This window comes from Ctenopharyngodon idella, chromosome 22 (genome assembly GCF_019924925.1).
Source record: "Ctenopharyngodon idella isolate HZGC_01 chromosome 22, HZGC01, whole genome shotgun sequence".
Classification (NCBI taxonomy): Eukaryota; Metazoa; Chordata; class Actinopteri; order Cypriniformes; family Xenocyprididae; genus Ctenopharyngodon; species Ctenopharyngodon idella.
In genome coordinates, this window is record NC_067241.1 from 16,908,437 (window position 1) to 16,931,374 (window position 22,938).

General features: G+C 38.8%; 3 protein-coding genes across 8 annotated transcripts in view; 1 reads left to right on the forward strand and 2 right to left on the reverse strand.

Moving 5' to 3' along the window:
• si:ch73-290k24.5 (F-box only protein 41) overlaps window positions 1–5,552 on the reverse strand; it is a 13,577-nt gene extending 8,025 nt beyond the window's left edge. The window contains exons 1-5 of one of the 2 annotated variants that reach the window (XM_051879290.1): window positions 5,417–5,552; window positions 1,682–3,951; window positions 1,405–1,597; window positions 1,227–1,288; window positions 134–366 (exon numbers count right to left, since the gene is read on the reverse strand). In XM_051879290.1, the coding sequence (XP_051735250.1) occupies window positions 134–366; window positions 1,227–1,288; window positions 1,405–1,597; window positions 1,682–2,295 (1,102 nt within the window). In that variant the 5' untranslated portion in view covers window positions 2,296–3,951; window positions 5,417–5,552. Of the gene's footprint in view, window positions 1–133; window positions 367–1,226; window positions 1,289–1,404; window positions 1,598–1,681; window positions 3,952–5,394 lie in introns of both variants that reach the window. The other variant, XM_051879292.1, reaches the window with a different exon arrangement.
• Window positions 5,553–6,512: 960 nt separating this feature from the next.
• egr4 (early growth response 4) lies at window positions 6,513–8,902 on the reverse strand. Its single transcript, XM_051879299.1, has 2 exons — window positions 8,678–8,902; window positions 6,513–8,263 (listed from the first exon to the last, which is right to left on the reverse strand). The coding sequence occupies exons 1-2, from the start codon at window positions 8,775–8,777 to the stop codon at window positions 7,275–7,277; spliced, it is 1,089 nt and encodes a 362-aa protein (XP_051735259.1). The 5' UTR covers window positions 8,778–8,902; the 3' UTR covers window positions 6,513–7,274.
• Window positions 8,145–21,333, forward strand: LOC127504550 (steroid 17-alpha-hydroxylase/17,20 lyase). 5 transcript variants are annotated; one of them, XM_051879295.1, is made up of 12 exons: window positions 8,145–8,284; window positions 10,432–10,610; window positions 12,510–12,693; window positions 13,466–13,602; window positions 14,633–15,057; window positions 16,608–16,746; window positions 17,198–17,457; window positions 17,538–17,624; window positions 17,929–18,123; window positions 18,346–18,515; window positions 18,897–19,000; window positions 19,921–21,333. In XM_051879295.1, exons 5-12 carry the CDS (start codon window positions 14,743–14,745, stop codon window positions 20,163–20,165), a joined length of 1,515 nt encoding a protein of 504 aa, XP_051735255.1. In that variant the 5' UTR covers window positions 8,145–8,284; window positions 10,432–10,610; window positions 12,510–12,693; window positions 13,466–13,602; window positions 14,633–14,742; the 3' UTR covers window positions 20,166–21,333. The 5 variants fall into 5 exon arrangements, with proteins under 5 accessions (XP_051735255.1, XP_051735256.1, XP_051735254.1 ...); XM_051879296.1 differs by lacking the exon at window positions 8,145–8,284 and adding an exon at window positions 9,085–9,824 and having other exon boundaries at window positions 11,593–12,693; XM_051879294.1 differs by lacking the exon at window positions 8,145–8,284 and adding an exon at window positions 9,085–9,824.
• The last annotated feature ends 1,605 nt before the right edge of the window (window positions 21,334–22,938 follow it).

Sequence of the window (22,938 nt, forward strand, 5' to 3'; positions counted from 1 at the left end):
TTGAACAGGGAAACATCTGTTTTATGTTCGCTCCAGGAAATGTAAAAAGGTATTTGAATAATTAATAATCACAATAATCAACCGTTCAGCTCAAGTAATATACTTCTTTGGAAGTGTGTATGTATGGCTTTACCCGTGCGGCTGTAGGTCCTGTAGCCCGTGCGTTGTTGTGTGTCGTCCTGTGATTCTGCGGTGTAAAGGGACCAGTTGTCTGAATCGGCGTCGGTGTGAGTGTGTCGGATCAGCCAGGGCGAGTCAGAGCTGCTGTCGGGACCCTCAACGCCTCCACACAGATACTGCCGTCTGTCCCATTGACCCTCACAACCGCCCGAACCCACCGACAGCGTCCGCTGCCTCCGGTCATACCTGTAGAGATGCATCATTTCCTTCACATATCACACAGAGCTGCTCGATTAATCGTTAAAAGATTGCGACTCGTCTGTGTCTATTAAACCTTTGACAAAATAACACGACAAACATTTAGATCTGCGTTCTGAGCCAGAGAGAGCAGTTGTCATGAAACAGCTTCACAAACAGTCTTTTCAACCACACATTATCATTATTTCTGTTGTATAATAATTCATATTATCACAGAAGTACTGGGATAAATGTTTATAGTTCGGATATAAACACTGATGTCTACGGAAGTGATCAAAATAGAGTAAATCACCTTTCGAAAGTGACTTGACGCTTCAAATAAAGATTGTATCATTACATGGTTACACCAGTAGGTGGCAACAAGTGACATGTAATTGTCATTGAATAATTCATTCAAGAGATTTGTTCAAAAACGTTGATTCATCCAGTAATGAAACAAGTGAAGTCTTTATGAGTGAGTCATTGAATTATTCACTCAATCCGATTTTTTTTTTTACTCATTCAAATTAATCTCCAACATGCGTTCACGAGAGCACCACGATTCATGCATGTTGTATTGACGCGAGATTAGACGTTATGTAAATGTGTGTCAGAGATGAATATTTTGTAAATAAAGTGGTAAAGTGCAAACAAAGCTCTAGCATTGCTTCATAAAACTGAGTTTAAACCACTGGAGTCACATGGAATACTTTAATGATGTCTTTACTACCTTTCTAGGGCTTGAAAGTGGTAGTTGCGTAGCTGTCAATGGAGGGACAGAAAGCTCTTAGATCAAAAAGATCTTCGTGTTCCGAAGATTTTTTGAGGTTTAGTTCCAATAAATGTTGGACTGTAGATAAGCAATGCACCTGTAGTGTTGATCAGACAGATGAGAGGATCTCCTGGTCGACCCCGACACGCTGTAACTCCTCTGAGAGAAACACAATCACACAAACACATTCACTGATCAATCTGAGTTGATTTGCAGATTATTAAACAGTGAGTGCAGATTCACAGTTGTTTTGTGCACAAACTGACACCCTGTACCTGGTACCCTGTAGCTCTGCTTCCTGCCAGGTATCTGTGAGAGGAAGTGACATCATCGTGGATGTTCTGCAGCTGCGTCTCGGCCCGCTCCGCTCTCTCCAGCAGGTCTTCAATGAAGTGCTGCAGGCGGATCTTTGCGCTTGCTTCCTGGAATGCCGTGTCCCGCACAAACCTGTCCAGGTCACACACTTCCCTAAAACACGAAAATTCATTTTTTTGCAGTTTCGGAATGAGCATTTTTGTTTGCTGAAATTGCATCCCTAATCTAAACACTCACTGTTGTTTGCGTCGGAGTTGTTCGTCTCTCTCTCTCAGCTCGTATCTGAGGCTGGCCAGCATCTCCACAGAAATGTCCACCTGGCGCTCCAGCTCAGCCGCTCTCTCCTCCGCCTCGTGCTTCTCTCTGTGCATCCGCTCGCTCTCTCTCCTGGCTCTGCTCACCTCCACGCTCCTCCTCTTCACCTCGTCCTGCAGAGCCTCCAGTTTGAGTGACACTCGCTCCTGCACCTCCAGAGCCAGCTGCTGAAGCCGGGCCTCCAGCGCCAGCCTGCCCAGCCACGGCACACCCAGCTGAGCCACGGCGTGACCGGCGTCTGCCTCCGCCTCTGCGGCCCTGGAGGTCACGGCGACTGCCAGCACCGAGGAGGGCGAGTCCCTCTGGATGAGGATCTTTCGGGTTGCCAAACTCATGGCATCCAGGAGCTCCAGGCGCAGTGGACGAGCGATATCTCTCTCTCGTTGGGCGTACAGGGACATCAGTCCCCCCTCAGAGCTTCGTCTTGGGTTCAGACAGAGTTTCTGGCAGGAGCGGACGCTGGACAGGTGGTCTCCAAAGCCACATGCCTCTCCACAGGTCGGGCAGCACAACGGCAGCTCAGTGCTGGTCGACATACTGCAACGATGTGCTCACGCGCTCGAAGAACAACTCCAGTCTCTCATGGCGAGTTCATTCAGAGAGCATTTCTGTAGTGTTTCATTAATGTTTCAGTAGCGTTTCCAAATAATTTCAGGAGAGTTTGTTTCAGTAATGTTTCAAAAGCATTTCATTCGTGTTTCAGGATGTTTGTCGTTTCAGTTGCGTTTTAGGATGGGTTTTTTAGTAATGTTTCAGTAGCATTTTTGAATCATTTCTGTAGTTTCCAAATAAATATTAGCAGCGTTTCTGAATTGTCTCAGTAGCATTTCCAAATAGTTTCATTATTCTTTCAGTAATGTTTCAGTAGCATTTCAGAATTGTTTCAGTAGTGTTTCAGGATGTTTTTTTAGTAATGTTTCAGTTGTGTTTCCAAATCGTTTCAGCAGCGTTTCCTAATCGTTTCAGTACCGTTTCTGAATCGTTTTAGTAGTGTAAGTTTCAGTAGTTTTTCAGTAGCGTTTCAGGATGTTTTTTCAGTAATGCTTCATTTATGTTTCCAAATGGTTTCAGTAGTGTTTCCTAATCAGCTCAGTACTGTTACGGAATCTTTTCAGTAGTTTTAGTTTCAGTAGTGTTTCAGGATGCTTTTTTAGTAATGTTTCAGTAAAGTTTATTAATCGTTTCAGGAGTGTTTCAGTAGTTTTTCAGTAGCATTTCAGGATGTTTTTTTCAGTAATGTTTCAGTTATGTTTTCAAATAGTTTCAGTAGCGTTTCCTAATTGGTTCAGTACCATTTCTGAATCTTTTCAGTAGTGTAAGTTTCAGTAGTTTTTCAGTAGCGTTTCAGGATGTTTTTTCAGTAATGCTTCATTTATGTTTCCAAATGGTTTCAGTAGTGTTTCCTAATCAGTTCAGTACTGTTACGGAATCTTTTCAGTAGCGTTTCAGGATGTTTTTTCAGTAATGTTTCAGTAGCGTTTCTAAATCATTGCAGTAGCGTTAGTTTCAGTAGTGTTTCAGTAGTTTCAATAGCATTTTAGAATCTTTTCCAAATCGTTTCAGTAGTGTTTCCGAATCATTTCCGAATCGTTGCAGTAGCGTTAATTTCAGTAGTGTTTCAGTAATGTTTCAATAGTATTTCAGAATGTTTTTTCAGTAATGTTTCAGTTATGTTTCCAAATAGTTTCAGTAACGTTTTCTAATCAGTTCAGTACTGTTTCTGAATCATTTCAGTAGTGTTAGTTTCAGTAGTTTTTCAGAAATGTTTCAGTAGCGTTTCTGAATTATTGCAGTACCTTTAGTTTCAGTAGCGTTTCAGCAGTTTCAATAGCATTTCAGAATCTTTTCCAAATCATTTTAGTAGCGTTTCTGAATCATTGCAGTAGTGTTAATTTCAGTAGTGTTTCAGTAATGTTTCAATAGCATTTCAGAATTGTTTCTGAATCATTTCAGTAGTGTTTTTGAATCATTTCAGTAGTGTTTCCAAATCTTTTCACTAATGTTAGTTTCGGAAGTGCTTCAGCAATGTTTCAATAGCTTTTCAGGAGCGTGTGTTTGGGTAGCATTTCAAAACAATTTCAGTAGCGTTTCAGGAGTGTTTCAGAATTGATCCGGAGTGTTTGTTTCAGAATTCTCTCAGGAGGGTCTCAGAAGCATTTCAGTCCAAAAAGGCTCATGCAGACTTATTGCACCTGCAAAAGAATAAAGGAACACAAAAACAACACGTCTGTAACTTTAGTATCATCCAATCAATTATAAATACACTAGTTTCCATGGCAAAACATGATTTGTTGCAGATTAAAGTGCTTCTTAATTGTCGATATGTTTCTGTTTGTTACAGATATGAATACAAAGGTAAAGTGTGCCATTTCTGTGTCCCGTGTATTTTAATGCATCCAGCCAGGGTTCATTCTGTCTTTTGCTATTGTTTCTCATATTGTGTAACTGTATGTACTCACAGGACGTGTTCGTCTTTTATCATTTTAGTGTGAACCTCATCTAGTAATATTGAATCTCTGTGCTTTCAGTTGATAATTCTGTCATTGTGTACCCACAATCCCATGGAACAACATGTCACAGCTGCTCTTCCATACAATGTAAGTTCATGGTGAACACTGCTGTCACAAAACAATGTTGTGTCGGGATTTGAAAACACTTTACGAAAACATCTAGACTCACCCATCTCATGTCACACTTGTTACACCTACACCTATGTTACATCTACACTTGTTACTCATGTTACATTCACACTTTCTCCTTTGATCATGTTTAGAGTCCCTGGATGGTCACTGGTACCCTTGTGTTGTTTTAGTGTTTGTATTTGTTCAAGGTTTGTCTCACACTTGTTTAAATAAATTATGCGCACTATATAGCAACATCGCCACCTATATTTCAATGTCTTGCATCACCATCTCTTTCATGCTTGTTCTTTACTTTATATGTTTATCTAATTTATGTGTCTACTAGGATATCAGGTTTACAGTAATTGTCTCTCCATATATCCATTAAGTGTGTGTGTGTGTGTGTGGAACACTTCATTCCCAGAATGCTCTAATGTATTCAATAAACATTACCATTAAAAGGAATACCATTCCAATGCAAATTCTATTTTCAACACAAGTTCAACCGGTTCAGATTCACACACATGAAGTGAACTGTGTGTGCGCGCGCGCGTGTGAAAGATCCTAAGTGACGTGTCGGAATTCATGCATGACCCTGTGCGCGCGCTCCGCGTTATTTACGCATGAATATGATGAAGACAAAAGCTGTCCGAGTCAAGCTCCATTAAACACCGTAATGATGAAATACAGTCTAGAAATATTCATGTGCACATCGATCATAAAAAAGCACAGTCTTCTGCTTAAAGAGCCGATTTATTTCCCATTTAAGGTTCATTTATGTTATAATTTAAGGAAACATCTACACGCGCCATAGAAGGGGAATCAGTGTGCTCATCATATCTACATCAGCTCGTCTTGTATCGGAATCTGTCTGATGTGTATGCATCATGCACGCGACCCAGCCCAATAACTTCACGTGCATCATCCATAAGCATGCAGCGCGAGCTCAGCCTGTTATTCAAATGAATTTGCAGCATTAATCATGTCAGTATGGCTGTGAGTTTTCATGCTCACCGACTCCGTCAGTAAAACCCACCGGTTCCGAGACATCCGACGCGTCCCTTGCCTTCACTCTGTCTGGACTCTTGTCTTCCACAGACCCGCGAAACTCATCGAGCCCGTCCATGCACGAGCAGCCTCTCCGGTCGCCTCTGACGTCAAACCGACTACTGGAGGAGAGTAAAAAAAAACAGAGGTAAGAAAAATGCATCTGTGTCGGGCACGCGCCGCCGTGGCTGCTGTGCGCGAGCGGCGCTGTCCACATGACTTGTGGTTCTGAAGGTCTGAACCTGGAATGAGGAGGTTTGATTGAAATACGCAGCAATTGTTGATAAATCAGTATATGTAATACGTTAAATATGTCAAAATAAAGGTGAATATATTATCTTTGGGCTACAGTAGCTCTTATAAGAAGTTTTTGTGTCGTTTAAGAATTTGTGTCTCTGCGGTGTTTCATTGGACACCAGTAGATGGCGCTGGATCGAGATGTAGTGAAGGGGAAAATCACCAATAGGAAAAGTACAATATAAAAACAAGTTCCTTTACAGTTAAATGATGAACTTACTTTATTTATTTGTCTGTATGAAATTTGATGTGATTAATCACTACAATATAGGAAAAATGAAATTAAAAAAAAAATTCACAATTTTTACAGTGTTATGGCAACTTTATTTATTTTTACTTTTATTTTTTTCTTTATTTTTTCCTGTATGAAATTGTAATCCAGCAATTTGTTTAATTGCTAAAATATAGAAACAGTAGGCTACAATATAAAAACAATTTACTTTTACAGTAAAATGATTAACTTAATTTTATTTTATTGCCTGTATACAATTTGAATCCTATATACAATATAGGAAAACTACAAAATAAAACATTATTTTATACAATAACTTTTTTATTTTTTATTTTGAATGTATATTTACTAATTTTATTTTTGTTTTGTTTTTTCCTTGTGTGAAAATGGAATCCATTATTTTAATTATTATTTTTTAGATATATTATGTTTGAATTATGCATGCTACCCTCTTTTCAATGTATTGTAACGTGTAAAGTAGCACTAATAAATAATGAATATGTTTGCTTATGTGTGTGTAGTTTTAATTGAGATATCACCATAAAGACTCAGAGTATAATGTCAATAAATAAAGTTTTATTTGAAACATTCAATGGCCTCAAATATTCACAAGGCATTTTAACAGCGTTTCATTGCACAAGAACAGTTTCCAAAGGCAAATAGACAACAATATCGAAACGACCTCGGCGATTCCAGAAGAAACCGGAAGTGATTCTGCACATCTAAGTGTGCTACTGCAACTCAACTACGATGTTGAAGTTTTTAAGTACTCTATAGCGCATCAGGTTCCCAAGAACCAACCGAACACATTCTACTGTCGAAAGTGGAATACAATCACTTATGAAAACCTATAAGATAGATTTCTCTTATACTCTCTTGAAAATCGACAATACAAAATTACAATCAATAACGTACAAATATATAGAGCTCTTCTCGTGTGCTTTATAAAGTGATGTAGTATCAAAATACAACAAGTTCAAGAGGACATCACGTGATGCATGCCAGCAGTGTAAAACAAGTGGGCGTTCACATCAAGACATGCAGGGTACTTCATACACAACATCTGAGGTTCATCGGCGTTCTCCGACATTTTCGTTGCGCTCTGCGACTTTTGACAGTTAAACTCCGGCTGTCCACCGGAAACGTGCCTGGCTTTGCAGACAATAAATGAGAGTTTTTACAAGCTTTCAGCCGCATGCCAAGCGCGCACATCAACACGTCACGTGTGGTGCTCGCTTCCTCCTCCAGTTTGCGGAGCTCTGAGCTGCTCTTGCGTTTAACGAGCCATAAACTTCCCAAGAATTGGCAGAACTGGAGCTCACGCGCACTGGAGCTCGAACGCGCACGCGGCGAGGAGCTCCGTCTTCTGCTGCATCCTCTCACGCTGTTTGAGGTGCACGCGACCGTGCCGCTTCCTCTCGTCGCTGCGTGCGAAGCGTCGCCCGCACACGTCGCAGGAGAACGGCTTCTCGCCGGTGTGCGTGCGCATGTGAGTGGTGAGATGGTCGCTGCGGCTGAAGCAGCGCAGGCACACGCGGCACTGGAAGGGCTTGTGGCCGGTGTGGATGCGCACGTGGCGGTTGAGCTCGTCGGAACGCGAGAAGCGGCGCTCGCAGTTCTCAATCGGGCAGGAGAAGGGCTTCTCGCCCTTTCTGGCGCGCGGTTTGCTTCTTTGAGTGAGCGTGTTGTTGGTGGAGAGGAGGGAGTCCAGCGCGTCGGCAAGCGCGGTCGTTGCGCAGGGGAATCCAGGGAACGCAATGTTTCTGTAGAGGCTGTTTTCATGGGAAGCGGGAATCTGGAAGCTCGCTTGCTCCAAGGGCTCTTGCTTGATCCACGTGTCCAAAACTGAGTCAGTCTCTGGACCAAGTGGAGAGAGCAAGTCAATGATGTCATCCAAGTCTGAAGGCTCGTGAGAAGTAGTGCAGAAGCCATCGAAAAGATCACCGCCGTTGCAGCTGCTGCTGCCAAACTCGCTCTTAATCGCAGGGTAGGAGAACTGTTGCGCGCTCGCGTCCATGAACTCATCCGACGAGTCGTTGCAGAGCGATTCCGGCGATCCCAGCGAGCTCCCGGTGGATAACAGCGACTCCTGGCGTGACAGCGCGTTTCCGCGAGACAAGTTGTCAGGAGCCGCGGAGATGCCGACGATCTCCGTGAGGATGTTGAGTAGCGCGTCCGCGCTGCACGGCCCGGACTCCGTGTAGAAGCTGCCGGTGTAGGTCAGCGGAGACGGCGGGAACCCGTCGCTGGAGCAGTCGGGAAAACCAGCGTCCAGCGGCTCCGCTTTGGGCTTCAACAGACCGAAAGCTGCAAGAGAAAGAGGAGAGGGTGCGTTACATAATGTTGACTCACTGCAGCAGCACATCTAAACTAATGATTTCCAATGATTAATTCTTCAATTCCGTTTATATTTTGTGCATTGCATGTCATTTTACAATAAAAATAAAGGTTCCAAAAGGGTGTTTTTGCAGTGATGCAACAGAAGAACCATTTTGGTTCCCCAAAGAATCCGATCAGTTCTTAAAATAATCATTTTAGAACCTTTTGTGGAATGGAAAGATTCCAAAGCTCTTCATTGGAACCATCGATGCCAGTAAAGAACCTTTATTTCTAAGGTTGATTCTTAAATTCCAGAATATGTGTTTATATTTTGTGCAATGCATGGCATCTTTATGAAGTCAGATTTTATAAAAATCATATTAAATGTTAATATGTACTCACCAGCATCAGGTTGATTCTGAGGGGATTCTGATTGTCCCTCCAGAGGAAACGCTTGAGCGCAAAGCAGATCCAGAGCGCTGAAGTCCACGGTGTTCAGCATAATGTCGATTTGAATACGGAGCAAAATCCACAAGAAATGTCGTGGGAAATATTTCCAAAGGTAATGCTTTGGGATTCCCTTTTTGTCGTTCCAGTGAGAGCTCGTTTGGCTTCCTTCAGGTTCTGGTCTCCGTCGATTTGTTTTACCGGAATTCCTCGTCCCCCTTTTATACTGTTCGGTTCAGCCGAGGCTCCGCCCACCGCTCATCTACGTCGGCAGGAGGATTCCCCGCCGTGTACAGACTTTGGACGGCTCCTGCCCAAATATGGGCAGAGGATGTGACGGGGTTCCCCTCCGAAAATGGGCACAGGGGCGTGACGTAGCGGCGACTTTCCTGAAGACCATTGCGGAAAAATAAGGCGCGTTTGTGAATGACAGGCGGCCATTATGTTCGCAATGGAACAGTGTCAAACCGAAAGAGCCCCGGGTGACTTTTGACAGGGTTCAAACGATGAGATGAGACAGTAACAATAAAAACACCGAGATATAACAGACATTTAACGGCAAACAGTTGCTTGTATTCAGAGTGATTTGTAACAGGGAAAATGTCAAATATCTGTCGCAGTGCTCGTAACTGCTGATCTGCATCAACTTTGTTCCCTTTTCCTAATGGCGCGGGCTGATGTTTTGGAAAGGGAAGCTGACTCCAGATCAGCCTTCAGCACCGCGGACAGCGACAGTTCTGCGCGCTCACGCATGCACACAGCCTTCCTGTGTACGAGCATGCCATCTAAACGGTCAAAATATGTGCTTTATTATGTTTGTGCGCGTTCATGTCGCCAGTACGAGTGCGCGTTACATAAACACTGCATGTATGCAAACGATGATCACACGGTAACGGCGTGACTGAGATTAACATCTCTGCTGAATCGTGGAGTTCACCTCATTTTATCGTGTGTTATGTAACGCTTCATTTCTCCAGAGCGGCTAATGATCCGTGGACTGCAGCTGCATCTGCGACCATGCTTTCAAATATGAGTCATAAAGTTGCTTTGGCGCCCTTTGATAACAGCCTTCAGCACCCGTGGAGATTTCATTTATTAGATGGTGAGACTCAGGTGGAGTTTTCGGTGCCCGTTTCATTCTAATATGAATGCAACGAAGCTGTGAAATAAGAAACAGATCGATTCAAGGTGCTTAAACAAGTGGGGAAAATGATAATGAAACTGACCAAGAATAAGTTTTTTTGCAGTACACCTTAAATGTCAAGACCTCATGTAAAAACTTTTGAACAGCCATTTTGAACAGCCATTTTGATGATAGCATGCATCATGTAGGTAGCCTATATAACTTAAGCTGTACGTTTTGTAAGGTGCTTAAACAAGTGTGGAAAATTATAATGACACTGACCAAGAATAAGTTATTATTATTATTTTTTTTTTTGCAGTACACCTTAAATGTCAAGACTTTTGAACAGCCATTTTGAACAGCCATTTTGTAGGTAGCCTAGCCTAACTAAGCTGTACAAACAGCAAGGGGAGATAAGAACGGTAAAAGAATGGTGTATATGTAATATATATATATATATACTGTATATATATTCCGGAAACCAAGACCAAACATGGTTTTGTCTATAAAGGATAACCGCGAGGCGCCTGTGACAGCTTGTCGCACGTGATTCATCTATTTTTTGGTGAGATTTCTATCGTTACAGGGCGCTGAATCGTCGAGGCGTGGGAGAGCTCCGGGGCAGCCCGTTCCCGGTACCGGCAGCTGTCAAACGCGAGGCATTCCCGCCAAAAATAAACGGCCGCCCCCGCCAGAGCTGCAGAAGCGCGGGCACGAGCTCAGCTGGAGGTGTCGGATTTCACAGCGCAGGAGCGGGAAGCCCTTGTGAGTGACAACAGATATGTGCCATGTAAAAAAAAAAAAAAAAAAAAATGCAGGAAAAGACTGTAAAATGCTATACTCTTAAAAATAAAGGGGGATTTCACAGCGATGCATAGAAACTTCATTGACCAGTTCTTAAAAGAACATTTTCTTCTTAGTGTGAGGAATATTTTAATAGCTAAAGAACAATTTAACGAACATTCATGTACTTTTATGTATGTGGATAAAGTTGCTTGTTATTTGATATCCTTTAGCAGTTGGGTTGCGGAAGTAAAAACTCCATTTATTTTCTGGTTTTTAATGATAACTTAGAAACCTTTTTAGACAGTGCTACTGTGTGATACAAGGTTGTTAATAGATGGTATATGCTTGTGTTGAAGCCGTGAGCCTGCATTATTTCAACATATTTTTAAAATTACCATGTTTAAAGTGGAATTTGTGGTGAGAAACTACATTACCCATGATGCTGTACAGAAAATTCCACCGCGCCAAAAGAGCTCTTTAGCTCCGCCCACTCCCATGAAGCACTGTGAATGAGGTGATCGAGTCATCCTCCCTACACTCTCAAAATACATAAATATTTGTATATGCATATTTTGCTATAAACTTAAAATATATTGTTTCTATAATTATAATCAACATTTTTAAATGAGTAGTTTTATATTTCTCCATCATTTTTAATTCGATTATGCTATTCGCAAAGCTTCATGGGATTGTAGTTCTTTCCCTCACTAAAACCATTAAGTTCACAGTCTTGTATTTTTTTCTGATTTTCAAATACTTTTTTTGCTTCAAATACAAGTTTATGTTGTGATTCTCCTCGTAGCTGATTGTCTTGGTTCATGGCTTATAACACTTTAACAAAGATTGTTTTTTTTGTTTTTTTAAATCACTATGGAAGAAATTAATGGAAAAAATGCTTCCGGAACCAACGCCACTGAAAAAGTGGGCGGGCACTAATGCATTCTATTGTGTTTATTATTAGGATGACAAAAGCTTTTGGAAGGCTGGTCTGCATAAGCGCTGTCAATCAGCTCAAAGTAGGCGGGGCTTACTCTTCACAGAAGATGAGTGCGAAGATGTATAGCTAAACATTTAATATTCGACAACTGTTTCAGTATAGAAATTTTCAACGACTGACTATAATATCTAGTGATGCAAACATTTTGCTGTTCTTACATATTGGACATACGAATAAAAGTGAATGTGTGCATGTTTTAAATTAAAATATTATTTGCAAATAGTTTAAATTGATTACTTAATAACTACAATCCTTCTCAAGTCTCTGTCTTGTTTTTCATATTTATAATCAATATAGTTCATGAGCAAAAGTGCTGTTTTCCCGAATATCAGCACGTTTGCAAATGTGAAATTGATTTTATACAACAATTCAATAAACAATAAGTTAATAGGCTATTAGGTGGCTTACATTTTACACACAATATTGTCTGTTTTTCGAAACGAAAATAGTACCAAACAGTAGAGCTGTCGCGTGTCTTATTTTCATTACTGAACGAATCAGTCATTATGAATGAATCGCTCTAATGAATGACACGACGACTCACTCTGCTTCGTCCCTGAATGAATCAGCTGTTTTGAATAAATCGTTTGACTGAATGATTCAATGACTAACTTGTTAAGACAGTGATTTACTGGTGGTTTTAGCTGAAACTAGCTGAAGGATGAAGTTTGAATGCTGTTTTTTGTGTTTCTGCTTTTGAATTGTTGTTTGAATGAATCTGACTTTATATAAAGAGCTGGGCGATAATATAGTTGCATTTCAGGACAAAAAAAATCAGCAGTTGAGATTTGCTCTAGTGGTTTTAAAGGTTGATTTGTGCAGCTGTGTTGTATGAGAGCTGCTCTGAGACCCTGAGAAGCGATTCAGACGTTTTCTCCCAGTGTTTGCAGAGGTCAGCTGAGAAACACTGAACCGTCATGCGGAGCGTTTCAGACGAGCTCGATGATGAAGCCGGAGGGAGTGCTGACTGACCCTGGATCAGTGCCGCTGTTCTTCTGTGTGTTGTGTAAGATGGAGAGAAGAGACTCGAGCTTCACTCCTCCCACACAGGAGCATCACACACCGGTATATTTAGAGCTCATGCTTTTATTCTTTCACATGTGTGTGTGTGTGATTGTGAATGTGGGTGGTTTTGTGTGTGTGTGTGTCCTTGACTGACTAAGTGAGATTGACACGAATGACTTGAAAGCCACGATAAATCTGCGTCAAGTCTCTGCACTTCTCTGACATCTTCATGAGGACCAGAGACAAAATCAGCCTGTGAGAGATGAATAAAAGTGAGAGATGATTAGATCTGTATGTTTTTTGAGGGAAATGTGATTGTAAAGTGTGCTTCTGTACAGCTGTTGGTGTCTGTAGGATGAATTTAACACTGAAGTTTAGATGTTTGTTCAACTCAAGAACCCCAAAATATGAGCATTAATCACTGACTAAACCAACAGGTTATTTTGGTGATTTGGTGTTTGATCGCAGTGGAGTGATGACAGCTGCAGTGATCATGATCATGCATTCGTCAGTAATGGGTTTTCATCCACGGTTATGATTTTAATATATGTAATTATTATTCAGTGAGTCAGTACATCTGCTCAGTCTGTGTGTGTGTGAGTGCGTGTGTGTGTATGAATATAAATGAATGTGTATGTGAGTTATGTGTATGTGTGTATGTTTATGTATATAAATGTACATATGAATATATATATGTGTTTGTATGTATATAAATACATATATGAATGTGTGTGTGTGTGTGTGTTATGTATATGTGTGTGTGTTCGTATGTACATATGTAAGTGTGTGTGTATTAGTGATGATGAATGATATAAATGTCTTTTCCTCACAGTTCTTTCACAGACTGAAGGACGAACGGTAAAGTAAACATTTGTTGTTTATACTGACGCCAGACCTTGGATCTCTCAAGGCCTTCATCAGTGTTTAATACATTCGAACCAGACGGAGAGAGAGTTAACTGGAGTCATGGTTAGTGCTTTTACTTTTTAAGATTTTTTCCCTGCTGCTACTCTTAAAGTTATTTTAATATTTTATTTTATTTTATTTTATTTTATTATAAGATTTTTTATTTATTTATTTATTTATTTATTTTTGATGCTGAACCTGTAGCTTAATTTATTTACTTTATACAGTTTTAATTTATATTTACTAATTTAATTCAATTTATTTTTATTTATTTTTAAATTAAATTAAATTGTGAAACCTGTATAATTTTTATTATTATAGTCTATAGCTGTACCTTATTTTTACTAATTTAATTTATTTAAATTTTAAATTTTAAATTTTTTAATTAAATTGTGAAACCAGTATTTTTATAGTTTTTTTATTTTAATTTATACAGTTTCGCTTTATATTTATTAATTTAATTCAATTCATTATTTTTTTACTAATTTAACTTATTTCAATTTTGATTTTTTAAATTATATTAAATTAAATTAAATTGTGAAACTTGTATTTTTATTTTTTATTTTTTTATTTTACTCTATACCGTTTTACTTTATATTTACTAATTAAATTAAATTAAATAATTTACATTTTTATTTTTATAATGAAATGAAATTGAAACCTGTATCTTGTTTAGTTATTTATTTCTTTTTTACTCTGTACAGTTTTTCATTATATTCTATCAGATGCAAAACAAACGAACAAACAAAAAACATATTGAAACAAAAACTGCATCTGGATTGACTGAAGGAAGGTAATGCTTTTTTGGACAAGAAAGAGAGAAGACAATTATGAATATTGGCTTAAAAACAAGGCTTTAACCAAGTATTCACTGTAATAAACAGAATCATCCATTGATTGATTGATTATTAAAGTATGTATTTTGTGGTCACGACTCTTCTTAAAAACAAACTTCAAGACCAGAATGTTATTCAGGCTCTGTCAAGTATTTGCAATGCAGTGAATATTTATTTCACAGTATATATTCATCAGAAGTGATTCTAGTGTACAGTGTGAACGGTTAACTAAAGCTGCTCTGTCATTGGTCAAACAGCCTCAGGGTTTCTGTGACCTCCAACCCCAAACCAAGGTTGTGCCGTCGAGCCGCCCTCCATCAGAGCTCTTATATGAGCCGGCGTTGATCCTCGGCTCTTCGTGTTCGTCATGTGTTCAGTGACTCTGTGCTGCTGTGCTGCTGCGCTGCTGCTGGTGCTGGTGAAATGCATGCTGGGACAGCTGCGCTCTTCTCAAGGCGGCGTGTCGTTGCCGTGTCTGCCGCGAGTGCCGGTTCTGGGGAGTCTGCTGCACCTGCGCTCGGCTCTGCCGCCCCACCTGCTCCTCACACAGCTGGCGGGCAGATACGGCCCTCTGTTCGGCATGTACGCCGGCCCTCACTTCACACTGGTGGTCAGCGAGGCCGGACTGGTGCGAGAGGTGCTGCTGCAGCGCGGGAGAGAGTTCGCCGGACGGCCCAAGATGGTAAAGTACAGGACGACAGAGAGTACTGAACAGTGTGTGTGTGTGTGTGTGTGTGTGTGTTCATACACTTGGAGAATCTCATTAAAAACTTCAGAAAAAAGACTATTTCACCCCTAAACCAAAAGAAAAGAATAAGAAATTACATTTTGCATGTAGAAAATGTAGATATTTTTGGATTTTGACACTGTAATTATGCAATTTAAATGCATTTTCAACCAAACTATAATGTGAATTAAATTTTGCATGTAGAAAATTTAGTTTTTTTTGCATTTTGACACTAAAATTCATGACATTTAAACACATTTTCAACCAAACTGTAAAATAAATGAACTTTTGCATTTTTTTTTTTTTTTTGCATTTTGACTATAATTCATGATGTTTAAACACATTTTCAACGAAACTGTAATGTGAATAAAATTTTTCATGTAGAAAATTTAGATTTTTTTTTGTATTTGATTATAATTCATGACGTTTAAACACATTTTAAACCAAACTGTAACATGAATTAAATTTTGCATGTAAAAAATGTAGATTTTTTGCATTTTGACACTAAAATTCATGACATTTAAACACATTTTCAACCAAACTGTAAAATAAATGAACTTTTGCATTTTTTTTTTTTTTTTGCATTTTGACTATAATTCATGACGTTTAAACACATTTTCAACCAAACTGTAACGTTAATTAAATTTTGCATGTAGAAAATTTAGATTTTTTTGCATTTTGACAATATAATTCATGATATTTAAAACCATTTTCAACCAAAATGTAAAATAAATTTAATTTTGCATTTAGAATTTTTTTTTTTTTTTTTTTGCATTTTGACTATAATTCATGACGTTTAAACACATTTTCAACAAAACTGTAATGTGAATTAAATTTTTCATGTAGAAAATTTAGATTTTTTTTTTGCATTTTGACTTTAATTCATGACGTTTAAACACATTTTCAACAAAACTGTAACATGAATTAAATTTTGCATGTAAAAAATAGATTTTTTTTGCATTTTGACACTAAAATTTATGACATTTAAACACATTTTCAGCCAAATTCTCATTACTGTAATGTGACAAATCTCATTCTTCTCTTTATTTTTCTACTTTATAATAATATCCATTATTTTTAGTGCTTTTTGAGTAATACAATGCCTTTTATTTAAATCAGCATAAAGGCAGTATAACAAATATTACCATTATATTCAGAATTACTAATCTTTTGCAGTACATTAATGAGAATGTATATTTTTTTACATTGCAGTAATAAAAGTGAAGTGTGCTTATTTGTGATGAAAGTAATGCAAAATATATTATTTACATATATATACATGCACAAAATATATTATTAACATTATATTATTGCCATATATGATATATTTTTTGACGTTAAGGTGAAATATGACCTGTGTCTGTTCTTAACAAGTTTCGTGGTTTTGGATTTACCTTAGAGCAGTTTTCATTGATCATCATTTGTTTTTAAATAGTTCAAGTCAGTTTAAAGCAGCAGCTTTTTTCTCTTTCTCTCTCTCTCTCTCTCTCTCTCTGGTTGTCAAGGTGACCACTGACCTGTTGACTCAGGGTGGGAAGGATATCGCGTTTGCCGACTACAGTCCGCTGTGGAAGAACCATCGGCGGCTGGTTCACTCCTCGTTCACGCTGTTCGGCGAGGGATCCAGTAAACTACAGACCATCGGTAAAGTTTAGTTTTGTGTTCATACACTTACAGTAACAGTTTTGTATTCGGGTGAACCTTGTGAAAAACATGTCCAGATTTCACACTTAAACCAAAAAAAAAAAAAAAAATCAGTTTAAATTAAAGGTAGAATAACAAACATTAGCATTGTTTAATTAATAATCTTTTGCATTACAGTACATTACAGTATTTTTAAAAAATTTACTGTATAACAAATGTACTAGGATAGGAAAAAAAAGCAATAAAAAAAGAGTGCCAAGAGTCTCGCTATTTGAAAATGTTAAAACGTAAAATTTATGACATAAAATGAAGTAGAAGTATTTCAGATTGTGGTTTAATTAAACTAGTGACATCATGATCATGTGATTTGTAGAGACAGGTCATTTTCATGCCTCCATTGAAGCACATACTCTTGTGTGTGTGTGTGTCTATTTGTGTGTGTCTGTGTAAGTATATGTGTGTGTGTGTGTGTGTGTGTTAGTTCTAGAGGCCGCAGACAGTCTGTGTGAGGAGCTCCAGTCCTGCGGGGGTCAGAGTTCAGATCTGAGTCCGGTTCTGATGCGGGCCGTCACTAACGTCATCTGCAGACTGGTGTTCAGTTCCTCGTACCAGCCGAACGACCCTGAACTCCTGAAGGTCATGGACTACAACGTCGGCATCGTCCAGACCATCGCCAGAGGAGGACTCGTCGACGTCTTTCCCTGGCTACGAGTCTGTTCAGTTTTCACTTCGATATTAGAATCATCTTCAGTATCACACACTGTATATTTAGCTTCATTTGATTTCAACAGATTTTCCCCAACAAGGACCTGAAGAAGCTGAAGGAATGTGTTTCTGTGAGAGACCAACTGCTGCGCAAGAAACTGCTGGAGCACAAGGTACAAACACACACTTACTGTGGCGTCATTTCGGACAAAATCAGGCCAAAGCGAAGTAGAGTTCGTTTCTGAACTTCTCAACACCTCTGAACTACCACTAGTCCGTGGCGATTTCATAATAGGTGGGTGTGGCTCTGAGGCTCCGCCTTCTTTGACGTGTCAATCTTCTCTGGTTCATTTCTTCTGTTCAGTCCGTCGAGGTCAGATGCGAAGAAAAACATGAACACACCAGAGAGTTTTAATTATAATTGAATAAAAGCGAATGTAAATGTTTCGGTCATCTTCATGACCTTTGACCTTGCAGATGACCCTCACTCCTGGAGAGCCTCGAGACCTGCTGGACGCTCTTCTGATTGGTCAGATGAAAGGGTCAGGTGGGGAGGATGACATCACAGAGGATCACGTGCTCATGACGGCAGCGGAGGCGTTTGGAGCCGGAGTGGAGACGACGTCCACCACACTACTGTGGACTATAGCGTTCCTTCTGCACCACCCGCAGGTACACACACCCACACACACACTCACACACATTTACACACACACACACACATACATATGTATATATTTAATATTTAATACAGCAGTCGTACAGTAAGCCCGCATGAGTCTGTTATATTGATGCGCAAACATGTCGTCCTGTTCAGTACCACAACCTGACCTGACCTGAAGTGAAAAGTTGTGTATGTCTGTGTGTGTGTGTGTGTGTGTGTGCGTGCTGCAGGTGCAGGATCGTGTCCAGGCTGAGCTGGACGAATGTCTGGGACGGGACCGTCCGCCGTCTCTGAGTGACCGGTCCCGTCTGCCGTTCCTGGACGCCGTTCTTTGTGAAGTGATGCGCATCCGTCCCGTCAGCCCAATCCTCATCCCCCACGTTGCTATGCAGGACACAAGGTAACCATGGCAATACCAGAGTGAAACCTGGCGACGGAGAGAAACTATAATTAGAATATTAGATGGACGGTTTTGTCGTTACTCGTGCAGTGAAGCGTTTCACCGGTGTAAAACTTCTGAAATGTTCGACGTTAGACTTTTTTAGCAAGTAAAAGTCTTTTAGTATAATTGTAAAACGCCGCCCCCCTCCTTCAGTTTGCCCCCCGTAATTTCATATGTCAGGCTTCACATGGTTAAAATAAAAACAATTGCTGCTACGTTATTAAGGTAACAAGTGCATAAGGCGTTTCCAGATGCACGTTTGAGATCGAGTGAGTTGGTCATAGTGATGCTCACCTTACAGAGAGATGTTTGATATCCCATAATGCCTCTCTTCTGCAGTTTGGGGGGTCACATGGTTCCTAAAGGAACCAGGGTGTTGGTGAACATGTGGGCGATCCATCATGACCCCAAACACTGGGACGAACCTGACAGATTTAGACCAGGTAAGAAAACTACATGCTCTTCACTACAAGCCGCCAAAATAAAAGTTTGGTTTAACTTGAAGAAATTATGACAGAAATATATTACTGTTGTACTGCAGAATGTACTACTCAAAGTAATAATAAATAAATAAAATTATTAAAATCAATTTTAAAGGAATATTATATTTTTTTCTTCCATGTTTTAACAGTGAACCTCCATTGAGCAACGAAAAATAAAAGGAATTGTTACATTTTCATTTGATTACATTTTAAAATGCCTTAATATGATTACCAACGTTTTTGATAATAAAAATGCGTTAAATCACGCATCCAGAAAACATTTTATTTTAACATAAATTAAAAAAATTAAGATTTCATAGAGCCCTGTTATTGTAAAAAAAATATATAATAAAGTATTAAATCATGTTTATTGTATGTTTTATGAATTCAATTGATTAGACATGTTTTTTTGATGATTAAAAAATAATTAAACCATTAAAACAGAATCCAGAAAAATGAAAAACAAAAACGGATTTGGGGACCTAAAAATGTTGTCTAACTTTCAATAAAATTTTGTTAAATTGTATGTCTCTTAATTAGACATGCTTTTTGATTAATAAAAATGTAACCACTAAAACAGAAACCAGAAAAATTAAAACAGAAAACATGGAATTTTAAAGAAATATGACGGAATTTTGGGGAAAAAAATAAATGGATTTAATAGGGTCCTAAAAATGTAATTTTCAATAAATTGTTAAATTGTACGACTTTTATGATTTCAATTAATTACATTTTGATTACTAAATTTAATGTAACCATTAAAACAGAAAAAAATTATATTATGTATTATTATTTGGGTCTCATTTCTAGCTGCAGATGTTTGTTAAACAATTTCCCTGTAGTTTCAGCACCAGACCTGTTGATTTCTGAACCCTTCACAGAACGATTCCTCGACTCCTCAGGGAAAAGAGCGACTCCCGCCAGTTTTCTTCCGTTCGGCGCCGGTCCTCGCGTGTGTGTGGGTGAATCTCTGGCCAGAATCGAGCTCTTTCTGTTCGTCAGTCGCCTCCTGCAGTGCTTTGACTTCAGCGTGCCATCAGGGGCTTCATTACCGGACCTGCAGGGCCGTTTCGGTGTAGTGCTTCAACCTCAGGGCTACACTGTGAGAGTCACACCGCGACGCTGACCTCATGCTGTATATCACTGCACTTTCCTCTGTTAGACACCAGGTGCCGGCACTGAGGCATTCATCATTTAATCCACCCTGCACATGAACTGTTTGCACCTGGTTCACTTTATTAATCACCACTCTTGATTTAACGGGTGTATGTGGTTATATTTGGAATGGAATATCTTTCGGCATTATCCTGAACATTTATTTCATGTGTTATAGACCCTTTTCATATTTCCATGTTTCTCAGAAGCGGAAGTCGTCATAGTTGGGTAAAGCGGTGAATGAGAGACTTCATTAAATATATATTTCTGTTTCCTTTTGCACAAATAGCAAAAGAAAAACTACATAATAGTGTTTTCACAACTTTCAAAAAGATGGAAAAAAACAGAGAGCGATTGATAACAGCAGTCAAGAGAGAAAGATGTCACTTTTACCGTTACTCCCATAGCGGCTGTAGAAACACCCTCACGGCAATGGTTATATAATACTAATAAATGTATATACGTTTAAAATTAAAAACTTTGCAGGATTTACAATATTTATGACCGTTAAAACGCGTCATCACAGTCTGTGAAAAGGATCTATTGAACGGAAGGGAGGTTCTCGGGAGCGCGTGTAACCGTCACATCGTTTTGATTTTCCCGGCAAAAACGTCCCGAGTTCTTCACAAAAAAATCAGTCTACAGGCTTTCATATACAATATAGGAAGTCGTGGAAGGTCTCGTTTTTTAAGTTTAGTTAAAAGCTGTTCACACACTGGCTATAAAAAAGCCATTAATGCATGAAAATTCGTATATATATAGCCGATTTAATACAGAAAAGTTTTAGAATTTTTATCACATGAACATTGTAAATATCCTTCATAGATTTCTAACCTACTGAATTTATTTTTATTTGCATTTATATGTTTAATTACCTACCTGTAAGAGTAAATAGGCTCTCAGCTTGCACAGATGAAGGAGTTTCAAGGTTACAGGATGAACTGTTGTAGGAGTTTCTCTACACTCCTATGTTATTTGCTATAGTAAGGCTAGAAAACATCTGCTGTTTTTCAAAAGTTGTTATTCTCACTATATGTATTTTACTTATGAGGTATCATATGGGATGATAATTCTTTGTTTGTGAATAAAGCATCGCTCGAAGCAATAAACTTTGAAGAAGCTTGACTATAGAAATTTGCGTTGGTGGTCATTCCTTCCCTCAGCTGAGCATTCCTGACTGAAATGACGGAGAGTGTCTGACGGCACTGGGAAATAAAGAAATAATCGATCACTACCTGCACACATGCTACATATTTCAGTATAGTATGCTAATATGCTATTCCAAACATACCCTTGATCTCTTAAACACAACCTATGTTTTTTCATCTTCAAAAAACTTTACATTTTGATTTTCTAGAATTTTTTTTACTTCATCGGAATGGTACACTATAAAAAATGCTGGGTTAAAAACAACCCAAGTTGGGTTGAAAATGGAAAACCCAGTGATTGAGTTGTTTTGACCCAGCGGTTGGGTTAAACGTTTGTTAAAACCCAACTACTGTTTAAAAATGACTATATGTCTGGCTTAAAATGAACCCAAAATAGGTTGGAAATTAAAAATCAGACACATAATTACTAGAGGCAACATTAATAAGCAATTTAATGTGTATTGTTTAATTATTATTCATTAAACTTATTAATAAATATTCATTTCCAACATACTTTGGGTTCATTTTAAGAAAACAATATAGTAATTCTTAAACAACAGTTGGGTTAAATAAAACTACCCAGCAGGTTGGCCAAACATTTAACCCAACCACTGTTTTAAAACAACCTAATTGCTGTTTTTTTTTTTTTTTTTTCCATTTTTAACCCAACTTGGGTTGTTTTTAACCCAGAATTTTTTAGTGTACGAAACTTGGTAAAGGTTTTGGCAATTGCTTTGTGAACACAGAAAAAAAAAAAAAATTATGGACATGATTCGAAAACGTTTAATGGTCCTGAAAAAAATTGTCACACCTATGCTCCTCACCATCGAAAATGAGCGCATTGAAAACGAATTTCATCTAGTGGAAGCGTTTGGTACTGCACCCAAATAGAATTTCACTGAAAGCTTATTTTTTGAGATATCAACCTCAAATTTGGAACACAACTTGTTTGGATTAATGGCTTTGATTTTCTCACAGTTTTACAGTTTTAAAATAGTATTTTTTTTTTTTTGTACATTTTTCATAACAATAAATTTGTCTTTTTTTTTAAGTTCACTTTTAAAACCTTATTTTTATACTTCATCAATAATTTGCCAAACATCTAATTTAAAAAGAGCCAAAATTAAGTCTAACATTATCAAACTAAAATATAGTACATTTATTTAACTGAAATAATATATGCACTATATTGCCAAAAGTATTGGGACACCCCTCCAAATCATTGAATTCAGGTGTTCCAATCACTTCCATGGCCACAGGTGTATAAAATCAAGCACCTAGGCGTGCAGACTGCTTCTACAAACATTTGTGAAAGAATGTGTCGCTCTCAGGAGCTCAGTGAATTCAAGCGTGGTACCGTGATAGGTTGCCACCTGTGCAATAAGTCCATTCGTGAAATTTCCTCACTACTAAATATTCCACGCTCAACTGTTAGTGGTATCATAACAAAGTGGAAGCAATTGGGAACAACAGCAACTCAGCCACGAAGTGGTAGGCCACGTAAAATCACAGAGCGGGGTCAGCGCATGCTGAGGCACACAGTGCGCAGAAGTCGCCAACTTTCTGCAGAGTCAATAGCTACAGACCTCCAAACTT